This window comes from Cottoperca gobio, chromosome 23 (assembly GCF_900634415.1).
Source record: "Cottoperca gobio chromosome 23, fCotGob3.1, whole genome shotgun sequence".
NCBI lineage: Eukaryota > Metazoa > Chordata > Actinopteri > Perciformes > Bovichtidae > Cottoperca > Cottoperca gobio.
This window is the reverse complement of record NC_041377.1, coordinates 12080334-12101755: the sequence shown is the minus strand read 5'-3', so window position 1 is coordinate 12101755 and position 21422 is coordinate 12080334. Positions and strand designations below refer to the sequence as shown.

At 40.8% G+C, this 21422-nt stretch overlaps 2 protein-coding genes across 2 annotated transcripts; both read right to left on the bottom strand.

Moving 5' to 3' along the window:
* Nucleotides 1-14735: 14735 nt before the first annotated feature.
* On the bottom strand, nucleotides 14736-18738 carry cdkn1ba (cyclin dependent kinase inhibitor 1Ba). The gene is made up of 3 exons (XM_029462244.1): nucleotides 16796-18738; nucleotides 16232-16390; nucleotides 14736-15944 (listed from the first exon to the last, which is right to left on the bottom strand). The coding sequence occupies exons 1-2, from the start codon at nucleotides 17214-17216 to the stop codon at nucleotides 16245-16247; spliced, it is 567 nt and encodes a 188-aa protein (XP_029318104.1). The 5' UTR covers nucleotides 17217-18738; the 3' UTR covers nucleotides 14736-15944; nucleotides 16232-16244.
* A 257-nt stretch (nucleotides 18739-18995) lies between these two features.
* On the bottom strand, nucleotides 18996-21190 carry cdpf1 (cysteine rich DPF motif domain containing 1). Its single transcript, XM_029462245.1, has 3 exons — nucleotides 20886-21190; nucleotides 20545-20656; nucleotides 18996-20162 (listed from the first exon to the last, which is right to left on the bottom strand). Exons 1-3 carry the CDS (start codon nucleotides 20990-20992, stop codon nucleotides 20034-20036), a joined length of 348 nt encoding a protein of 115 aa, XP_029318105.1. The 5' UTR covers nucleotides 20993-21190; the 3' UTR covers nucleotides 18996-20033.
* Between the last annotated feature and the right edge of the window lie 232 nt (nucleotides 21191-21422).

Here is a 21422-nt window from a genome sequence, read left to right as displayed (position 1 = left end):
TATGCAAAAAATTGGCATGAAACTTGTGTAGTCTTAATCCATTTAATTTTAATTTCAGGTTGAAGTGAGCATCTCATCTTTCACTTGTTGTCTTCCCTCTTATCTCCGAGTGACTCTGTCATGTGCCTGTGCGAGCACCTTAGATGACTTTGGAGGGTGCACCTTTGGCAAACAGCTGTTAGAGATAAAATCTTGTCCTCGTGCGTAAGCAGCTGTCAAACTGCAAATATGCAATGACAGAAAGAAAGATCCCCGCTTCACCCTCGAAGCTGGATATTTTCGAAGCCACAGTCCAAAAAAAAGCCTTATTTTCTGGCTCTCTCTCCAAATGAGGCTCCACTCGACCCTTTAAGCAGGCCCTAATTCGATTAGTGGATTTTATTAGTTGCCTAAAAAAACTGAGAGGAAAGGTAGACAAGTATAAAGAGGGAGAACAACCATGTTGTCACTCTTTGATCTGTATCGCCTGTGAAATATGCTCCTTCCAAATGCCCTTCATCGCCTAACATACTCTCTCTCAACACACACACACACACACGTTTGCCCTCAGGGTTCAGTGTGGTAAGCACGTGAACCAGCGCCTGTCTTTCATTTTGCCTTTCCAAAAGCAAACGAGAGAGGTGGAGGCCAAGAGAGACACAGAGAGAAATTACGAGACGCGCTCCGACATTCCTTCCAATTTAATGGCCGCTGTAGTATGTCCTGTTTTGACAAGGAATGAATTTTGGGCCCCAATACTCTCAACAATTTCCTTTCATTAGATGCCTTATGGCACATTGGTTAGAGCACATGGGGTTCAATTCCAAAAATGTTAGGGTGTCAGTTCTGGGGTTGAAACATTACCTGAAACTCATCAGTCATCTCTAGATTGTCTGACATCAACATGTGGTACATTAGTTTCAGTGACTGCGTTAACATTGTTTTCAAATGATGATTAACATCATGACATATCATCCCAGGCTGAGACACAGTCCAGTTCCAGTGACGTTTGAGTTGTAAGGTCCACAAACAGGTGGACATAAAGACAATTCATGTTTATTCACGGTTTGTTCATGAAGTGCATGGCAGGTTCCATCTGCTGTTTTTCATTTTTCCTTGTTTGACCCTGGATGAATGTTATTGTCAGATTAGGACGGAGGCCTTGTTTGTGTTCTCGTCCCCGTTTTTTACATTAGGTCAATTGAGTCGCCAAAATACAAAAGTGCTGAATAAAAACTATATGTGGTACATAACAAACGTAGAGGACACACGTGGAGGTTAATGTTACATGTATGGATTCATGACAACACCTACATGGCTGCTGAAACTTAAGATACTGCGAGTAATCTGATTTATTTGACCTAAAGCAGCTATAATCAATATTTTGGATTCGATGACATATAATATGACATGTATAATGTGAAAGGGGTTGCTCGTAGTGACGAACTCAAAGAGAGAAAACCATCCGTGCAGTTTCCCTCGGCTCTATGGACCCCAGCCTGCAACTATACTGTTTTGGTTTACTCTCACGGCTCTCACTGCGTCTTGTTCACCCACAGGAGGATATTTATATTTTCACACTAACTGCTCTCTACCAAATGGCAGACATACAAAAATAGCAAATTGCTGGAGAACTGAGTGCAGCTATTAAAACAGATATGTCCCTGAGGAGTCGGTGGAGACCAAAACAGAGCTTAAAGGAGAGTGAACATGGGACTTCAAATGAATGCAAATGCTCCATGTCTGCTCGTTGTGTTCGCCAGCTGTTTGCTAACTATTTTGCCACAACAACTTTATAAGGTGATAATATGTTAATGTCAACAGAAAGTGGCGCCCTGGGGAGTTTTCTTGTAAACAAACAGAAGTTATGTTTACATTCAGAGTTTTAAATCCAGAATTTAACATATACAGGTCACCAGACGTCACATACAAACAGGAAGTTTCTCTTGCACACACACTCTTTATTTATTAGAGTTATGGTCATTGTTATTATATGGATTACTTTTCAATCTGACAATTTTGGTTAAGTGCCAGAATGTCACATGTGAAAGTTTAGATTACGTTTCCCCTTTAACAAAACATGCACGGCCCTGATAAGATCTCCACCTATCTCTCCCTCCATCTACTTTCTCTACGGCCCACTGACTGCACTCCTGATGGGAGGAAGACAAACAGTTTGATCGCTGACCTTGTGCTACTCCAATACCTTTGAAGTGGACCAGTAATCCGCCCGGAGGTGGACAGGATTTTTAACAACACTGGACATTAGAGAGAGCAGTGATAACACCACTCCCTCCTCTTATGGATTGACCTAGATGAAAAAATAGCCTCCCTCGGGGCTAATAACATGATGACAGATGCTTTAATGACAAACGTCCCAGATGACTTACTATCACTTACCTAAAAGCGTTTGTGGTCCTGCATCTTGGAATGTTTTCGTGGCTTGTTTCAGTAAAATCTTGAATTACATTTTAAATGTATCTTCCAAAATGTTAATGGAAAAAGAAGTGAAATTGAGGGATGTCGTAAAGCCATTTAATAGATATGGCCAGTTAATTATTTACCACTACATTGAGCAGTTGACACACAGGTCTTGCTTGCAACTGATTAGATGTTACCAGTCTGGAAAGATATCTTAAATCGTCTGTCTTTTTTGTGTTTATGGCTTGCATGTGTTAGTCACCTGCATTACTGTCCTATACAGTTAGCATGAGTGTGTTCCCTGTCCTCCACATGCGTTTATGTGCACATGAGAGGACAAAATACAAACAAAATGGAGACCTGGAGCCTTTCTCATTCTTCAATTGTGTGCCTTCTCGTCTCCTTGCTCCTCCTTCCTCCGGCTTGCGATCTGGAAATCGTTCTCAGTGCCACTAGTGATCAAAGGGTACCTTTAAGTGAATCTTTAATCCCTGTAGTAATTGATTTTTTTGAAGGCAGTGCATTAAAAAGTGAACAACATTGACATATTATCACATTATAAAGTTATTATTTCTAATTTGTTAGCTAACAGTTAGCTATTTACACATTAGCTTTCCTTTGGAGTCTTGTTTCTGGCCACCTGATGAATGTAAGACAAGAGGTTCGTCCTGCTTTTAGCTCTGTTTTTGTCTCCACCAACTCCTGAGGGAAATATTTGGCTCTTTAGCTGCTTAACGCTCCACCATGTTAGCTAGCTAGCCGCTAACGTTGTCTGTACAGTCAGTTTATCAAAGCTTTTGAAACTGCTAACTGCTGCAGTTGGAAAAAAGGTTGAACGAAAAACAGTCAAGTTGAAGGCCATAAAACCAAAACCTTGATAATGCTCTGTGGATTTGTCCCAACAAGCAATCTCTTTCACTATACTCATTAATTAGATTTATTGTCGATATGAAAATATAGAGTTAGCATTCCCAGTGGTTATCCAAGAACTATGCAGTAACTTTTGGTGGGATGCAGGAAAACTTACAGAACGAGGGGGTTCAGTTAATTACACACGAACACTAAAAGACAAACTTTGATTATTTGTTCTTATAAGTATTTCTGGTAAAAGTACAAATGTGGTTGAGTGTTCAAAGTGTGCTCTGCGGTGTCAGTTTGGTGTCAGTTTTCATGAGGAGGGGCGTGGCTGCTGTATAAATCTGCGTGTGCTCCGGTGGTGAAAATGATAATGGTGGCCGTACGGTTTTATCAGACTTCTAAGAAGTGACTAAATGTAAGATTACTGCATGATGCACAGAACCTCCAGTAGTGCAAAGATAGGAGTGCGGACACCGATAACAGCAAAATCAAAATTCATGGTTTCCTTGCAGTGGTTTCCCCTCGCTGTAGCTCATGTGTTTGATTTAGAGGCTGCCGCTGCCAAACACACCAGGCCTCCCTCTCTTTCTCTAGTAATGGCAGCAGTTGTGTGTGAAAGCCAAGACATTCTTGCAGTTGTGTGGTGGGATTTCTCTATTTCTTTCTCTGGCTTTTCTTTCTGTTTCTGTGTCTAACTTCTCTCCATTTATCTCCCTTTCTCTGTCAGTCCAGTGAAAAGCTGTGGTTTCAGCTATCTGCTCTCTGTTAGCTCTCCTTCTTTCTTTCATTTTCCTTCCTTCTATCCATTTGTGGGCCAAAAAGAAAACTGTCAGCACTGTGCGTGTGTGTGTGTGTGTGTGTGTGTGTGTGTGTGTGTGTGTGTGTGTGTGTGTGTGTGTGTGACTCAGTGTAACCTAAGACAGCCCCCCTATCATAATGACTGCTCATTACCTACCATGCTCTCATATAAAGATATATTTATACACCCGGGGACATAACCTCATCGCTCATCTACATAACAATTATGGCTCATTTTATAGGCCTCTTTGGAGCCATAGAGGAAGCTCAGAATTCACTCAGTTGCAGAAATGGCCTGGGTGACAGACAGGTTGGGAAATTAACAACAGCCAGCAGTCATATTATGGTATAATTGTTGTTGTGGCCTGAATATTTGCCTTGTTTCTCTTTGGCAGACAGATAAATAGATCAGCCAGTACTCCTATTGTATTCTGTGTGGTTAGCTGGTAAAATAGTGGAAGTGGTGGTACAACTGAAGAGTCACCAATCACCCTGGCCTGTAGACTAAACAGTTTCTTACTATTGTCTCCAATACAAATAAGAAGTTCAGTGACAACAAAGAGATTTAGATATTCCTTTACACTGAATGTCCATTAATAGGCACTGCTCTGCCAAAAGGTCCATCAGCACAACACTGAACCCAAACAGTGCAACAAGCAAACTGAAAACACTTTTAGCTTAACGTTTATTCAAGAAATAGCATTCATTTTGAATATTTATCCTATTCAATTTGCTCTCATTCATTAGTAGCTCTCCTTTCTCATACTGTAGATGTAAAGTTAAGTTGTTGTAGATATCATTTTTGGCAAATTGAATTTAGTTAGATAACAAATTGTCCTTGCTACTGATAAGTACACAGGCTGGCTTCTGCAGAAGGGCACTGTTTAAACCTTGGCAGCTGATAGTAGAAAGGAAAACAGAGGCGTAATAAATTGCATGATGAGTCAACGTTGCAGAGATGTGACACTGTGCTACAGAATGTGTGTACAAGGACATCAAGAGACAAAGAGGCATACATGAAGAGCCTGTGGAGAGTTTCACAAATATATAAAAGCAATTGTTAATATATATAAACCAAAAGCCTGACTAAAGAGTTGATTTGATTCACCAGAAACCGTTTACTGCCATTTCTACCTGTACTTTGAACTTGCCGAAAATAGCATGGAGTTAGATTTTTCTTCCAGTCAATGATCGACCAATACAGCCACATTACAGCTTATCACAACCTAAAAGCTTAATCATCAATCATAAAAAAAGGAGGGGCAATGCTTTTGGATCAGGCTCAAATGCACACAGGTGTGTGTTGTTGATTTCACTGTGGACTGTGTAATGTGTGGACAGATGGTTAAGGTCCACAGGGCAGATATGAGGCTGGTGCTGACCATGCTGATTTGCTTCCCCTGTGATAGTGATATAATATCGTTCAATTCTTACTGAAAACATCTGTTTTCTTAAGCTTCAAAAAACCAGTCACATTCAAATTGTCTTTATGAAGTTAAATAGGAAAATCTTCTATTAGAAATATTTGAAATTAGTGAAATATATTTTGTTTATTTGTGAGGAAAGGAACTCAGTTCAGTGGTTTTCCTTTCAACGGTGATGGATGTGACATTTGGCTTGTGGTTTAGTAGGAGACAGACATGTTGTTTTCTGTTTAAATTCGCTGTTTCCTCCTCTCTCTCTTTGCTTCACAGTGCAAAGCGTGGGTGCAGCTTTTGCCCTTGTTTGATCTGATCGATGCCAAAATTCGTCTGACCTCCCCTTTGCATGTGTTGCGTGGTTCCAAATGTAAGTCTCCAACTTCAAACCAGATAAAAGAGCTGCTTCAAGAGTGAAAGTGTGTGGGATGTAATATGCCGTTGCTTTAGGTCGTATGTGTGTGTGTGTGCGAATGTGAGAGTGCCGGGTAAATGTGTGGGCCATCAGTGACCCTGATACCGCAGAAGTTCAGAAAAAAACAGAGCATGCAGACGTTTGTCTTCTTCTTTCTCTCTGTATATCTCTCACACCCCCAGAAAACTTCAAGTCTGTCTGTCCACCTCTCACCATGCAGCCTTTTTCCCTCATGGCACACATCAAGGAACACTAATAACTACACTGTTGCAAGTTAATTCTTGCGACAGCCATGCTTAATATAGCATCAGATAAAGTTTTAGAAAAACCCACCTATGACTCCCACATCTCGCCTCCTGCTGCGGTTAATTATACATCGAGAGAATAGCCTACAATGCCTGTTTTCAACTTAGCAAACCAGTCACAATCACTAATACTCATCTCTTCACTCGCAGCAAAATGCTGACACAAATCCACAGCAGCATGAAGCTGAAGCTGCAGATATGGGGTTTTAACATCTGTAAATCATCTCTCCGGGTAAACTGAGACAGCCAGGATAAATGTGGGCAGTGAAAGTGAACGAGATGTGCTTTACTCTCCCTCAACTGGACTCCCAACTGTGGTTGTGGTTGGACTGGACAGCTCCCAGGCCTGAGTGTGGGTTGGGTTTGTGCATGTGTAGCTGCTCCTCATAACTGAACGTTTTTGTTCCATTTTACTGTTCAATGGATTAACAAAGATTTCCCCCCAAAAAAATTAGATTATCATCAACATAATGTTTGAGGTATGATCCAGTTTTTTAATCTTAAAAAAATCCGATCGTCATGTTTACAGTGTATTTTATCTACTGTGGATAAGTGGTCAAAGTTTTCACTTATCCGGCAAAATATCTTAACAACTACTGGAGGGATTGGCACAAAGTTGGGAATTTCTTTTAGTTCCACCATGAGGTTCACATTTGTGGTTTTAAATGAAAATGCCTCGACAACTATTGGATGGAATGCTACGAAATTTAGCTCACAAATTCATGTCCTCAGAATGAATCTATCTTTACTTTGGTGATTCCTGACTTTTCTTCTTGCACCATCAACAGATACTATTTGTACCATTTTGGTTTATATCTGCCTTAGCTGCACTTTGCGTTTTGCGCTAATTAGCAATTGTTAGCACACTAACATTTACACATTGACATTAAAGCTGCAAAACTTCAGTATGTTATTCATAGACGTCACCTATTGGTTTGTTGACTACCGTTGTTTAAAATGTCATTTAAAATGTTTAAATTATATGATGAAGGTTAGGAGTGTTACGAAGGTTATGAAGATCCCTAGATAGGAAAATAGACATGACGCAAAATTTCTGAGTTCCAGCTGTTCCTGGCCTGGAGTTCATGGCCTTCTCCCGCTAGGGTTTCACACACAACACACACACACACACACACACACACACACACACACACACACACACACACACACACACACACACACACACACAGGTGTCAACTGCAGGGTAAGTTGGTCTTCCCTGAAAGAGGTCATCCCTCTGGGGTGAGCAATTGACTTGCCAGTAATTCAGATTCAGAACATCTCCCGTCCTGAACCCACGGCCTTTCACCGATCCTGCCCTTGCATCTAACCCTTACTGTGTTCGCATGTATATGGAGGGGGAAGTGTACGGGAGAGTGTCATGGCTATGGATAGCATCTCTCTCAGCCTTCTTTTTGCTCATTCACGCTTTCTCAGTTACATGAGCCTCGACAGTCAGTAAAGACACTCTAACAGCCAGCCTCTGCTGTCACCCTTATACCACCTCAGCAGAAGCTGTGATGAGGGCCTCATGCTAAACGTCTCTCTTTATACGCTGTGTTATACAAAAGGCACAGCAGGAGAGCCAAGTCATTATAAAACCTGTCCTATCCGCAGGTTTAGTCCCATCGACAGCAGTGTGTTCCAGGAATACTGAGGGGTAACGATTACACGCAAGGCCATGGTTGAGGTTATGGTCAGCTAAGCCTAGCAAAAGAGTCTGGATTTGTATGCAGTAAGAGGAAGTTCTTCATGGGAGGCTTAACTTAGGGCTGAAATGACCCTGGAGGCTCGATTTGTACTAACTTTGGAAACCCCTTAAGCTCGGAACCCATCGGCTATTGGTCAGACGACCTTACGCCTCGGGGGACAAGGGGCTATATTTCTTGGGTTCCGATGTAGCCGGTGGATATCCGTTCCAAGACTTCCTCTTCCATGCGCCGGACAATATTTAGTTCACGGTCCAATTAGAAACTTAAGATGCAAGATTGGAGTTCAGAGACGACGTCTACGACAGGATTACGCCAGTTTATGAGCTCATTTTAAACTGATAAAAGGTTCAGTGCTAATTAGCAAACGTAAACATGCTAACATGCTAAGATATGATGGTTAAATTAAGATGATGAATTATGGCAACATCATTTATGACTTGGATGTTTTTCGCAGTCGACTGTCAGTCTGGGAGGAACAAAAGTTGTTGAGCATACCAACATGGAGAGGTTTCAAACTACTTCCTTCTACCAACTGCATCGTACGATAACATTGGCTAGAAAGTTAAATATTAAATGAAAAATACAGGCTTTGGACTTTGTTGGTAGTAATATGAAATATAAGTGATTTGAATTGACTGGGTCCAAAACACAAAAAACACCAATGCGGTCTATTAAGTGTTTGGTTTTTTAAGCTGCTCTGATATGACTCAACTATGAAATGACAAAATCTAAAACAATCCTGTTGAAAAGAGAAAAGCATAGAGTTTGTATGTCCTGATAATTGACTTTACAGAAACATACCACATTTGTCGCCTCCCTTATTCTCTCTATTAGAAGAAAACCATCTCCCTGTAGCCTTCACGCAGGGATTCAGCCTTTAACATTTGCCCCCTTGGAGGGTCGTGACCCAAACTCACACAATCACAGCTCCAAATCACACACTTTAGAGCAGTTTGCTTTGCCCTCACCCTGACCTGTGGGTGCTGATACTTCCTGTAGTCACACGTCTGTCCTCAGGTCAAACATTACTCACTGACAAAAACCCAGCTCAACTGTTCAGAGATCATCCAGGGCCAGATATTCTCTCAAAGTTGTTTACTTTTTTGGCAAGTTGCAAACACTCTGGTTAATATGTCATTGAGGTGATAAACTGACAGATGAGTTGCACAGTATCCTCCCTCAAATGTATCTTGGCAGCGTCAAATACAGCTATCGAGTGAATCACACTTTACACAAATTCATGCTCAGGCACACTAATCTACATGGTTGCATGAACATTACATAAGGAACATTAACAGTCAGTGCATTCCAAGATTGATTTTTCAAAGGTATAGGTGAGGGCATTTTTATTAACCTTCCTACACACACTTGGGAGTAACGCTGTGGCTGTCTGAGGCTCTGAAACCTTGATGTATATGGGGTAAAAATATGGCCCTGGGTTAGTAGCTAGAGAACGAAGCACCTCACCAGCTGATTATTGCCTTATTTTAACAGAGTTCTTCCTCCCTCCTCTCAGACACACATGTCATGAAACCCTCAGGGCCAGATGACAGAAATCAAAAGGCATGTGACCCGCAAAGGGATGAAAGAGGGGCTGCGATGTCAGTCTGCACAGTACTTTTACTTTAAAAAAAAAAAATGCAGCAGTTCTTTGCTTATATCCATTCAAAGGGCATTTGTAGTAACTTGCAGTACAAGTTAGTTTAGAACATAGAAGGTCGGCACCGTGTTGGTGACCCCTGCTGCAAGGCAAACTAAACACTCCAGTGCTGTAGCAGCAGGCCTGCCAGCATCGGAGGCCACACAGCCAGGCCGCATGAGTCACACAGTGCCGAGCTAAACCAAAATGTGTAAAAACTTCACATTGGCAGATTAGCTTGTTTACATCCTGCACTGGACGTGATTTGGCCACGCTGTAGCAAGACACAGCCAAAAAGCCTGTCTTCTCTTTCCTCCCTTTAACTCAATGCATCACTGCCTCTTTCCTCCTTTTTCTGTCTTCCTTCCTTCTTTTCTTTCTTCCCTCCGAACTATCTCTAATTCATCTCTCCCTCGCTCACCGCTGCCAAGAGCACATGACCATGAGGCAGAGTGAAGCGGAAAAATAAAGCAGCCCTGCCCTTGTAAAAAATTAAAATGAAGTAAAAAAAAACATCAGACAAATTAATAACAACACCAAACAGATGGGGAAGTTGTATTTCTAGAATAAAACAAGACAGAAAAAAAAGGAGAAAAAACTTTTCCCCGCTGACGGAGTTTGCCAAGTTATGACCTCATACTTTGTAAGCCCTCCGATGAATATCTATTCATAGCGTCAGCTCGGAGATGTCAAGACTTTTATGACCCATTTCTCCTCTCGTTATCTGCAGCAACATTTAGGGGCCTGCTAGTTTAACGCTGGAAATATGGAAGTGTTTTCCTGACTTGGAAGCAAACTCGGGCTCAGAGTGAGCCGGTGTGTACAGGGACTGATTAAACTCTTCATACTTCTTGAAACGTAGAAGAGACTGGTAAAAGTCAACATGTGACTTTGTGTGCATGTGTGAGTGTCTTTTTCACACCAAGCTTGAGTATAATGATGTACTGGGTCAGTCTGGGGTAACACACACACACACTCATAAACACAGAGACTCCCACACCCTCTATCAGCGGTGGTTTTGAGGTCATGCCTGGCACAGCTCTCTGAAAGTGGTGATGTCAGATCTGTCTTATGGTATACGAGCTACTGCCTCTATTCCTGCACCACCTTGAGGTCACCACCTTTCTCTCTAAAAATGTTTCTGCGTCTCTAAATCAAGAGCTGCATTCTACTACTGGTGAAAACATTGTGTCAGAATGTGTCATGGCAGTAATGGGAGTGGGAGCTGCAGGGCGCAACATCAGGTTTATAATGGGCCGGCAGCGCTAAACAAAGCACGTCATGTCCCCTTTTTAAAAACTCTGCACATCCTCACAGGTGATTTGAGTTCTAATCATTTGTGCATGAAGAGGTCTCGCCAGGCAAATTAAGTGAAAACACCTGTGAGGGTGAACCCAGGTAGTGTAAACTGTTTAAATAGCATTTTAACCCTGAATTAAGGATTAATGCAAACATTTCACACAGTGAGAGATTGTAACTGTTCCCACTTCTAATGAACATACAGCATTTTTACCTTTTTTTAACCATAAAACATAAACATAAAAACAGTTTCACTGTTTACACCAATCATCACTGTGTAAGAGATCCTAACCTGAGATGCTCGACCTCGTGCTCATATTATAAGAATAATCGTGGAAAATATTAACAGGTATTTCAGTGACCAGAAGTTACACTTACAACAAACATCAGCTAAATGTTCCAAGTCAGTTAAACATAAAATACTTTTCCTTACGTGAAAGACTTTATTTAACTAGACAAGAGAGGCTCATAATTTCTTAATTTTATGTTCTCTACATGTTATTTTCTGTGACTGGTGTGACAGAATGGAAATGTGTTCGGAGGCTTTCCATTTACCTTTATGTTCATTTGGAGGGTTAGTGTGCAAGTTAGCCAAAAGGTTAGTTTTAATCACTCGAAGTGTACTTTAAAAGGTGACGTCATATCAATCAATGTCAATGAAAGTGAAAAAATAATTTGTGTATACGCCCTGTGATTCAGATCCACTACAACATTTAATGTGTGCTTCCTTGACGCATGCTACACCCTTCCACCAAGTTTGAAAAAATTGGTCCAGTAGTTATACAGACAAACAAACCAACAAACAAAACAAATCAAACGCACCACATTTACTACAAACTACAAATAAAAGTTTTACTATAGAAATGTGATCCACATGTCTCACTACAGGTTTTGTAGCTGTGCCGCTGCACACGCTTGATATTAGCTTGCCATCCGCGCATGTAGGCAGTGGTAGCATTATAAAATGCACAACACCTGCTAGCATAGTCAACAAGGTCAGCAATACCTGTAGTTCGTTAGCCATGTTGAATTAACCACTGGTAATCAAGGCAGATGTCGTTTGTATTCTTCCGGAAAAGTGTCAAATTAGGGAAGGATTGCTTGTATGTCCGCACGTTCAGACTAAAACACAATCCCGGACTTTTGAAACCAAAATGAGGACAGCAGCGTTTCAAACATCTCTGTTTTAGGGGTTCTTTAAGTGTAGACACCAGGCGTAAACATAGCAAAAGTAATGCGTTTTAAAACTAAACATATTATTGTGGATGTAGCCTCGTTGTGTACTTAGCATGCCCTAGCTTGCACATTCAGTCGACCTGTAGATTATTATGCATCTGACAGTCTCAACTGAATTTACGTTATAGTTCGACCTTCTGGGAAATATGCTCTGAGATTAAGATGAGAGTATTGATACCACTCTCATGTCTGTACATAAATATGAAGTTACTGCCTGCAGGATGTTAGCTTAGCTTAGCATAAATCTATCTATCAAAAGGAAACAGGACCAACACTTCTAAAGTTCACTAAATAACACTGCATCTGTGTAATTCATACAAAATCGGAAGTGTAAAAAAAACAACATGATGCAAGATGTTTTACAGTAAGGACTCCATGCTCGACTGTTTCTTGGCTGGCGGCAGTGACTTCATTGACTTCTTTGTCGTGGTCATGGGGTTGCCAGGCAACCAGCAGAGACTCCAGGAAGTTGCTGTGCCTGGCCAAGAAAAAAGCAAATAAGTATTGTGTATGCTAAATGTTAAACTGTTCCTTTAAGTTCAGTTAACCTGTAACCCTTTGCTGATTCAAAACGTTTGGGTCCTACAGCAGAAGCGACTCAGACAACAGTAAAGTATTTGTGAGTTAGGACATGGTCACACACGAGCGACATTAACATTCGTCTCCCATTCGCTTCCATTCTATGCGAAGAAACGGGTGAAAAAACACTTTTCTTCCTTTGGCAAAACAAATCTTGGCTTCACAGAGCGTTCAACTTTCAGGTGAATATTCACCTCAGCATGCAATGATCACTCGCCAGTGGCCACGTTTCAATGACTGGGACCTAAATCAGCAACTTCTTCAGTTTCAGTTCTACGACACGCATATAGTATATTACGATGTCATCAGCATACATTCGGACAAACCTGAGCATACTCCGCTTGCTTACTACTAGTTTTGGCTACATTAAAGTTACACTTGGAGAATTACCGTAATCTACTTTAAGTAGATTCATACTTTACTATTAGTGCAACCCAAATACAATGTACTTGAAGAAAAACTAGATCTCAAAGTTATTATTTCACGCAACTTGTTACCAAATATGCATGTTGCTGTCAGCAAATAATCTTTGGTTGTAGTTGCCTTTTGAATTCATGAATTAGCTCTATGCCTTTGATTGCGGGGAAAGGGGCATATGAAAAATGCTCTGCTCATCCATATATGGTATTTAATAAATTTGGAGAATGATGGATTAGTGGGTAATGCGAAATCTGGATTGGGTGGAAATGGGCGTGGTCTATATTGATGTATTCTTCTTGGATTAAGGTTTCTTTAAAAAAATAATTGTGCTTCTACTTTTCCCAAATCAGTTATGATGCAAACGACAGGTCCTTAATAAAGTTCCACATGGCGGCGCTGTTGTATCCAGATCAGCACACAAACCGAATGATTTGTTACCACTGAATTTAATAGAAATCTATTAAGCAGCATACAAAACATAGAAACAGGACTTAGTTTACGCAAACACGCAAGATTCAAGAGAAACGGATAAGATACAAAAGTGATGGATTTTCTTTTAAAGACAGCATGCTTATACGTTTGAGCATTTTGCTGTCATTTGACTTGTCTTCTGTTCAAAAGTAATGAATGTTTGTTGTTAAAAATGAGAACACAAATGTGTTAAACATGTTGCAATCCTCTCTAAAAGTTTAGAAAAAGGCCATGAGCTCACTCGTAATTACTGCAGACTCAGTCACAGCCAGTATGAGATATTATAGGAATAGCTCTCTCTCTCTCTCTCTCTCTCTGTCTCTCTCTCTCTGTCTCTCTCTCTCTCACTCACTCTCACTCTCACTCTCACTCTGTCTTTGACTCCTACACGCTGGTATCAACAGGAAAGAGGCAGCCAATGAAACTAATTGGGTGGTGTGTGTTTTATGAAAAGAACAGCCTGTACTGTCCCAGGCTCCCTCCCACAGCTCTCTGACTGGCTGGATCCTAAGTGGTCTGCTTTTCTTTTCTCTGCTGTGATTTGATCCAGGGAACGCCAATAACTAAAAACTTTTTTCCCTCAGGACGAACCCTTGTTGTTTTCAACTTTGGAGGCAGAGCTGGGCTGAGAGGATCCTGCAGTCACAGCCTGCACTCTGGTGCTGTGTCGGCATGGATTTTATTCCAACCACACACATATCATATAATTTTATTACACCAAATATTACTGGTTCACAGTAAATCGGAAATATAGTTAAATTATAAGAGTTATAGAAATGCTTTGGTAGTCAGGGTCCTGCAGAAATAAGCTCCAAGGTAAATTATTATTTTCAACAAGGTACACACTAAAACCTCAATATTAAGCTTCATGAAGTTATTTATTAGTGGTTCTACTGTTTATAGGTTATGCTATAGTTACTGATCCTATCACTGCTGTCATTCTGCAGACCAGCCTGAAGAACTCATTAAACCTCTTTAATAACATGTTTGTAAAGACTTAATCACTGTGATCAGTCTGCCAGTTTACATGGGCGGATCGCCTTAAACCTAGTGTGTTTGTTGAGGGTGGAGTGGTTGTGTGCTTTTCAATCTAAAATAGAATGCTTATGCATTTATTACACCAGCGTTGCTCTTTAAATCAATCAAATTGCGGATTGAAGGAGAAAAAACACACAGGATATAAAATCGATTATTAGGCTCAGTTTTGCAACAGTTTATTTATCTTACAAACAATAATGAAAATATATATTTACAAAAATGTCGCTTTGGGAAGCTATACATGTACACCCACGATACAAAGCTCAACATAAATAAGTTAGTAGAATTTTTTCAGTGTTTTTGAAAAACAAAAAAAAGAAATAAAAGCACACAGTACACTTCAAAGTTTTACACCTAATAAGGCAGTGTCACTTTGTTTTTCTGCCCTCAAACAAATGACAAATTACCAATAGTGCAATTACATGTTCCACATGAATTTCACACCACAAATACAAATCTTTGATTCACATATTTGCATAATAAGTAGCCCAGTGATTTTAACATATGTTATCTATGTTAACCTGGACTACAGCGTTTATTAAAAGGGGCGGATTATGTGACCAAAAAGCCACTAAAATATGAACTCACCTAATTCAAAAAATAAAATCTAATTCTTAGGATTATTAGCAAATACTGTTAAAATTTGGTTGGATATTGCTCAGCAGTTTAGCCACCCTCCCCTCACCCCCAGAATAAAAAAAAGGCACAAACTTTGGCAAAAAAAAAAAAAGGGGGGGGGGGGGGGGGGGGGTTTAATAAGGAAACCATATTTGCATGTAAACTTTATCCGTCATGGCTGTTCCCAGTTAGGTGGACCCTCAACTTACAGTGTGGCCATCTGGGCCTTCAAAAACAAGATATATAATACTGGGACAAATAAAGCCATAGAAAAAGTGAAGACATTTTGTTTCCACACAACCCTGACTTTTTAAATCTGCATTTTTAACTTACATCAATTACCTGAATAATGATACAATATGACCACTTTAACAAAATAATATTTCTCTGTTGGAAATTGCACTGCAACTTCCTGAGTCAAAGTCACACACTTATTCAAATACATTTAACAAAGTTATGAAAAGCATAATATGCTTTTTTTTTTATGTGCTACATCTGAAACATAGGTAGTAGATAAGAAAAAAGAGCAAAAATCCATTTGCACACTGCTACATTGTCTGCTGCTTCTGAGGCAATTTAAATTGAAATGTGTGCCAAAACTTGATAGTGTACATATTCAGTGCTTGTGCAGCCTCTCCTCCTCACTTCTTTAGGAAAAGGCTGCTTTTATATTTTCTCCATCATCTGTCAGGTGATGAGAAAGGCTACAGTATTCCATCAGCAACAGGTCTCCCTGCTCTGTGGGACATAAAGAGGAAACAGGCTGTTGAATGGTGCAATTGAAAAAAGCAGTTGCTCGTGCTTATATCACTCATGCAGACACACACACACACACACAGAGTGAAAAGTCATAGCAGGAAGGTCTGATGTCGTGTAAGTGATGTGTATGCATGCGTATCCATAAACAAGTACACAAAGCTATATTTGCGTCCTATTAAAAGCCGATGGTTAGTATTTTACACATAAAAAAAATTAATAGATTATCATCCATTCAAATAACGTAATAAGAGTGGATAATGATTTACCTGGCACTGTTTTTCACTGGGCCTCCGCGCTCTCCCCCAGCATGATGGGTCTCTCTTCCGCGGCTTTTACCGCCTGACTTCCTGCACAGTCTGACTGGTCTTCATCATCCTCTTCGTCGGTATGCGACCTTTTACCCGGACACTCGCTGGAGCAGGGACCTGGCAGACAAAAAAAAAAAAACACGTAGAAAAGTTGTCAGGATGTTGATGTGTGAGTCACGTCCACTTTTTTAAAAAAAGGCACCTGACATCCTCGGCAGGCTGGAGACATTTTATTAGCCGGAAAAAAATACTACTATGTAATTAATAAGCGCGAGTTCGATCCCATAAACATTACATTGTCAACATCGTTAATAACAAAATATTATTCGACTTTAACCTCAGTAAAGACATGCTCAGTCAGTGTCCCCCTGCTGAACACTTCTGTCTGGGTGATTAACCGTTCGTAGCCTGCGGTTGAACCCCGGACACAACTGCTGCTTCGCGCCTCTGCATTGCGGCACAGCGAGACACAACTACGCGGCAGCCTCAATAAGTGCAGGTACAAGGTAAAAGGTAAATCACCTGCAGCTGCTGAACGTTTTCTCCTCGATCCGTCTCTTTCTGGTTGATTCGACCGTCGTTCACTCCTCTCCTCGGCGCCCTGCCGGTTGTTCTCGCCGGGCAAGTCTTCATCTCGCTGGAGCCGCTGGCTCCCGTGAGGCTGTCTGACGTAAAACTCCGGTGCGTCGCGGTCCTCCTGCCAGTCGAAATTGCGCGGAGAGAGCGGTCTGTCGTTGACGGGATCGAAATTATACGTCTCCCTAAACCGCCGCACATCTTCCTGTATCGACACCTCCACACACCTCCGTATCTCCTCAGGGTCTGGTCTGCCTAAAAGGTTTCTGCGGACCGAAGGTCTGACGTTGTCTGGCTGCCGCGCATCCACCCTCTCCAATGTCGGGCTCGCATTAGAAAGGCGAACATCTGACATTTTGTTACACATATGAGAAGAGAAAAAAAAATACACAAACAACAACCGAACCCTTATAAACTTCTATTTCCAAGTAGTATTCCTTTTAAATGCAAAGTCACGGTGATGATGTGTGCATACTCCGCGCGTGTCGTCCAAAACGCGTACGCGCAAAAATGGAATAAAGCGTCTCCAAGGGCGCAGGGGCGTTTAAGAGAGCCACTCCTGTCAAGTCCGTAGTAAGGCTGACGAAAACAACAAGTTAAGTCATAACAGCCAACATGGCGTTAGAGGGAGCTGTGAGTGAAGAAGAAAAGTTGACATCAAGGACTATTTAAACAGAGAAGGCGATTCATTGGTCTGCACACTAGGACCGCCCACTGAGCTCTTAAAGTCGAACAGGGGAAACAACAACACAGCGCTGGATTGGATTAACTCTACACACGAATTTGGCCCAATTAACCTGTTTGATTAGTTAAATACATAAAGAGCGAAAGGAACAGAGGCAGGGGTTATAATGGAATGTGTAATCATGTTTTATCTTTCCAATAGTACTTCATTTATCACAGCAGGCCTCAGGTTATACATTACCTGAACACCTACAGCACAAAGATATCATTTGATCTGATTACCTGTCATTTGTATATCGATGTCCATGCAGTGAAAGATGTCCTGAATACAAATATTTGATAAGAAAACACTGAACAGATGTATCTCACTGCAGGTGTACTAGTCTGAGCTCCAGGCAGGTAATAATATTACAGGAATAAATCCTCAAATGATGGTACGAGTGCTGAAAGATATCACTGCTTAATCTGAATTATTGTCACATAAATTGTTTAGGCACACTTGATTTAAAATCAGTGTAAATCTATTCGAGGACAATAAGACGACGTGACGTTTTCTGCAGGGAAACAAAACCAAAAAAAGCCACAAATCTGCTTCCTGGCATCCGGTGACATCAGCTCTCGAGCAGGAGAAAGCCTGCCGTCATCGTTGGCACGGTGCCTATCGCTGTCAGACTTTGCCACAGAGGAGGTTTGTGTGCTTCACCGGTTGTAATTGCTTATGTGCTTGGAATTTAAACACCAAGGAAACAGAGTGTGGTGCAGCTTTAAAAAGAAAAAGGACCTTGAAATTCACCACCATTTCCCTCTGGTGGGTTCTCAGTTTACATCTTAAAAATGCCTGACTAAAGATTTGAATTAGAGTTCATGCCAAGACTTAAGTTATCGAATGTATTATCTGCACATCCCAGAGCTGCATAGGAATCCTGTGGTAATTGATTGAATGCATCTGCAATAGTAAGAACTCCTGCGCAGGAGTTCACAATGTCCCAATTTAAACCCTCGATTGTCGCTCTGCATTCCTCTTCAGCATTTGCCAGTAAAACTCACTGGGCCTGCCTTAAAGGCCATGCTGTTTCAATTAGCCCTTCGAAACGTCAAGCATCTCGTGATGAATACAGCGAGGCCATCTGTTATATCGATGTTACCGCCTGGATCACACTTCAACCATAATATATTTATGCTGCTGCAAAACTGTGCACGGTGTTGTACGGAGTGATCCCTGAAATGAAAACAGATTTTGATCAAAATGATTAAACGGCAAGTGAGAACATTCTGTTGTGGTCAGGCTCGAAACTGCAGAGTGTCTATTTTGAAAATGACGGTATGGGAGTAACTGTTTATCACAGCTAAATGTAACAGAGCGAGATGATGCAACAGTAGTAGATTCTGACACTAAAAAGAACATTAGTTACACATTAATAATGATCTACAATTTAACGGTCACAAAACAGAGAAAGAAAGGTCACTGTACGTATCTTCTTTATAGTTTGAGATAAGACAGAAAAACATTTGACTCCACAGAAGTCAACAGTGCACCCTTGGACCGTGGACGCAGAGATGAGGGATAACAGGGATGCACTCGTAAAAAAGATGCGTCATGTTTGCACTTTTTGTACATCGCTTTGGACAAAAGAGTCAGCTAAATGAACTGTAATGTAATGTCCAAACGTGCCCATAATTAGAGATAATAAGTCACTGAAGTTACTGAAAAGTAATACAAATTTGTTTTCTCATTTTTAAAAATGGCCATTAAAACATTGAAAAACAGGCATAAATCATGTAAAGTACAAAGAGGAATCGTAGGCAACTTATTCATTTTCGTACATCGCAAGAGCAGTGGAGACATGAGTCCTGCGTTATAATCTGCCCAGCAACTAGTTTTAGGAGATGCTATTACTTCATCTTCTCCTGAGTCATTCAAAACAAGAAATGATAAATAATAGTGTTTAACAGTTTGTAAAGCTTAAAAAGATGAATTGCTGAATTGGGCTGAACAAGCAATGGGCAAATTGACTATGATAGAAATGAGTGATCTGATATTAGCGATAATTAAAACCTTTTTTTTAACAGAACAATTTGCGCAATTATGCACATGCAGTACATGACATCAGATTTCTTAATAGGGAGCCATTTTTAATTGCCTGCAAACCAGCAGGTGATTCTAAGCCTGCAACCACAATCCATCAGGGGTCCAGTAAAACTAGTCACACCTGTTACTTGCTTCTATAAAACCCTCAAAAACTAATAAATAAAACACCCTGTAGACTAATACGGCAGCCTTACTTTACTGGACACAACTATAAACTAGTATTGTTCTGATCGTTCCACCAAAATAAAAAGCTACGCGAAATTACAGGATGTTTTGATTCTTCATATGGTGTTTTTGTGGTGTCATTCATTATGGGTTTGATAAAAAGAGTCCTGGTAAAGCACCTTGACACATTTGGGTCTCTTAAATGACCGTCTATTGGTGCACATGTTATTGACCTCTTGTTCGATGTCACGAGACGGCAGCCTTGGAGCTGTGTTTCTTCTTGGCCAGCTCGGCCTGGATCTGATGGGGGAACTGGTCCAAGTGCTTGTTCACACATTGCATGCAGAACCTCTTGGTGTAGAAAAGACTGCAGTCCTGAGGAGAAGAGAAAGCAGAGTCCAGCATCAATGCTCCATTTTGCTTAGCTACATTTTATTCCATGATGGAAAGACTATCTTTTTATGAAGATGGATTAATTGATTCCAAGGGCATCAGTCATGAAGCTCACATGCCACATGATTACAATGGCATCTGTAGAAAGTATCCAAACCACAAATGCATGTTTTATCACCAGCGACCAACAAGGTCAAGTGGAAAACTGTCACAGGAGCGGTCTGGGTTTTACAAAGCCAGACTGTAATGAAAGTTATGAGTGATGAGCAGCTCCGAAGTTACTCTCTGTGCCTCAGGCATTAATCAACTGATACTCATATATTTAGTATGTGGCAAAAACAGACCGAAGCAATCCAATTCTTACCGATCCAACACAGACACACATGCTACACAGGCTGCAGGTCGAGCCCAAAACGAGAAACTTTTCCTTGTCCGGACTGAAGGGGTCCTGGGTCACAAAACACTCCTCAAGCAACCTGGTGGACAACAGGCATAATTTGATATATAGCTCAATTTAGATTCACGTGGTTTGCAAATACAAAACAGACGTGTGTCTTAAGATAGAACTTGCTATAAATGTAACGTACACATCGCTGTGTCTAGCGTTAGACGTGGACATGCAGTCAGCTAACTAACATCAGCTTTAGCATAGCTAGCTCCAGAGCGTAACAAACAGGAACACTTTGCTCATTAATGTCCACTTACACAATGGCTCTGGTGTTTGGTGGTTTCTGGCCGTAGTAAGTAAAAGGGCTACTTAAACCACACAACTGGCAAGCAAATGTCTTTTGCTCAATTGTAGTTTGCTCCATCTTTCCAAGCAGAGAAGAAGTTACTTCCTGGTTTTCATTTCGAGTCCAGCCATGTTGTCTCGTGAAGCTTTAGCGCCACCTAACGGACAGGAGGTGTACTTTTCAAAGTATTATTAAGATGCGTCAAACGAAAGTATGTTAGTATGGTATATACGAAATACGAAAGAGTAGTGAACCAGCCTAAATTAATAATATGGATTATTTTCATAGTAAAAAAAAAAGATCCTTGAATAATACGTTTTCACAGCAGATACTTCAACGTGGTACAGGTAAAGATAAAAGTAAAGAACAGGTATAATTAATTACATTAATGGCATACTGGGATACTTAAATGGAACAAAGCTATCATTAACATTATTAGTTCCACCTGTGCTTTTCCAGCTTTGCGAAAAAGCTATTAGCTAATTTATATAAACAGTGGGGTCTAAAT

Bases quoted from the DNA above. Each gene is read 5' to 3' on its own strand.
- cdkn1ba (XM_029462244.1), bottom strand. From the start codon at position 17,216: ATGTGTAACAAAATGTCAGATGTTCGCCTTTCTAATGCGAGCCCGACA. The intron at 16,391-16,795 runs GTGATTTACCTT...TTTGTCTGCCAG, and splicing joins AAAACGTTCAGCAGCTGCAG to GTCCCTGCTCCAGCGAGTGT.
- cdpf1 (XM_029462245.1), bottom strand. From the start codon at position 20,992: ATGGAGCAAACTACAATTGAGCAAAAGACATTTGCTTGCCAGTTGTGT. The intron at 20,657-20,885 runs GTAAGTGGACAT...GTTGTCCACCAG, and splicing joins CCAAACACCAGAGCCATTGT to GTTGCTTGAGGAGTGTTTTG. The intron at 20,163-20,544 runs GTAAGAATTGGA...TCTTCTCCTCAG, and splicing joins TGTGTGTCTGTGTTGGATCG to GACTGCAGTCTTTTCTACAC.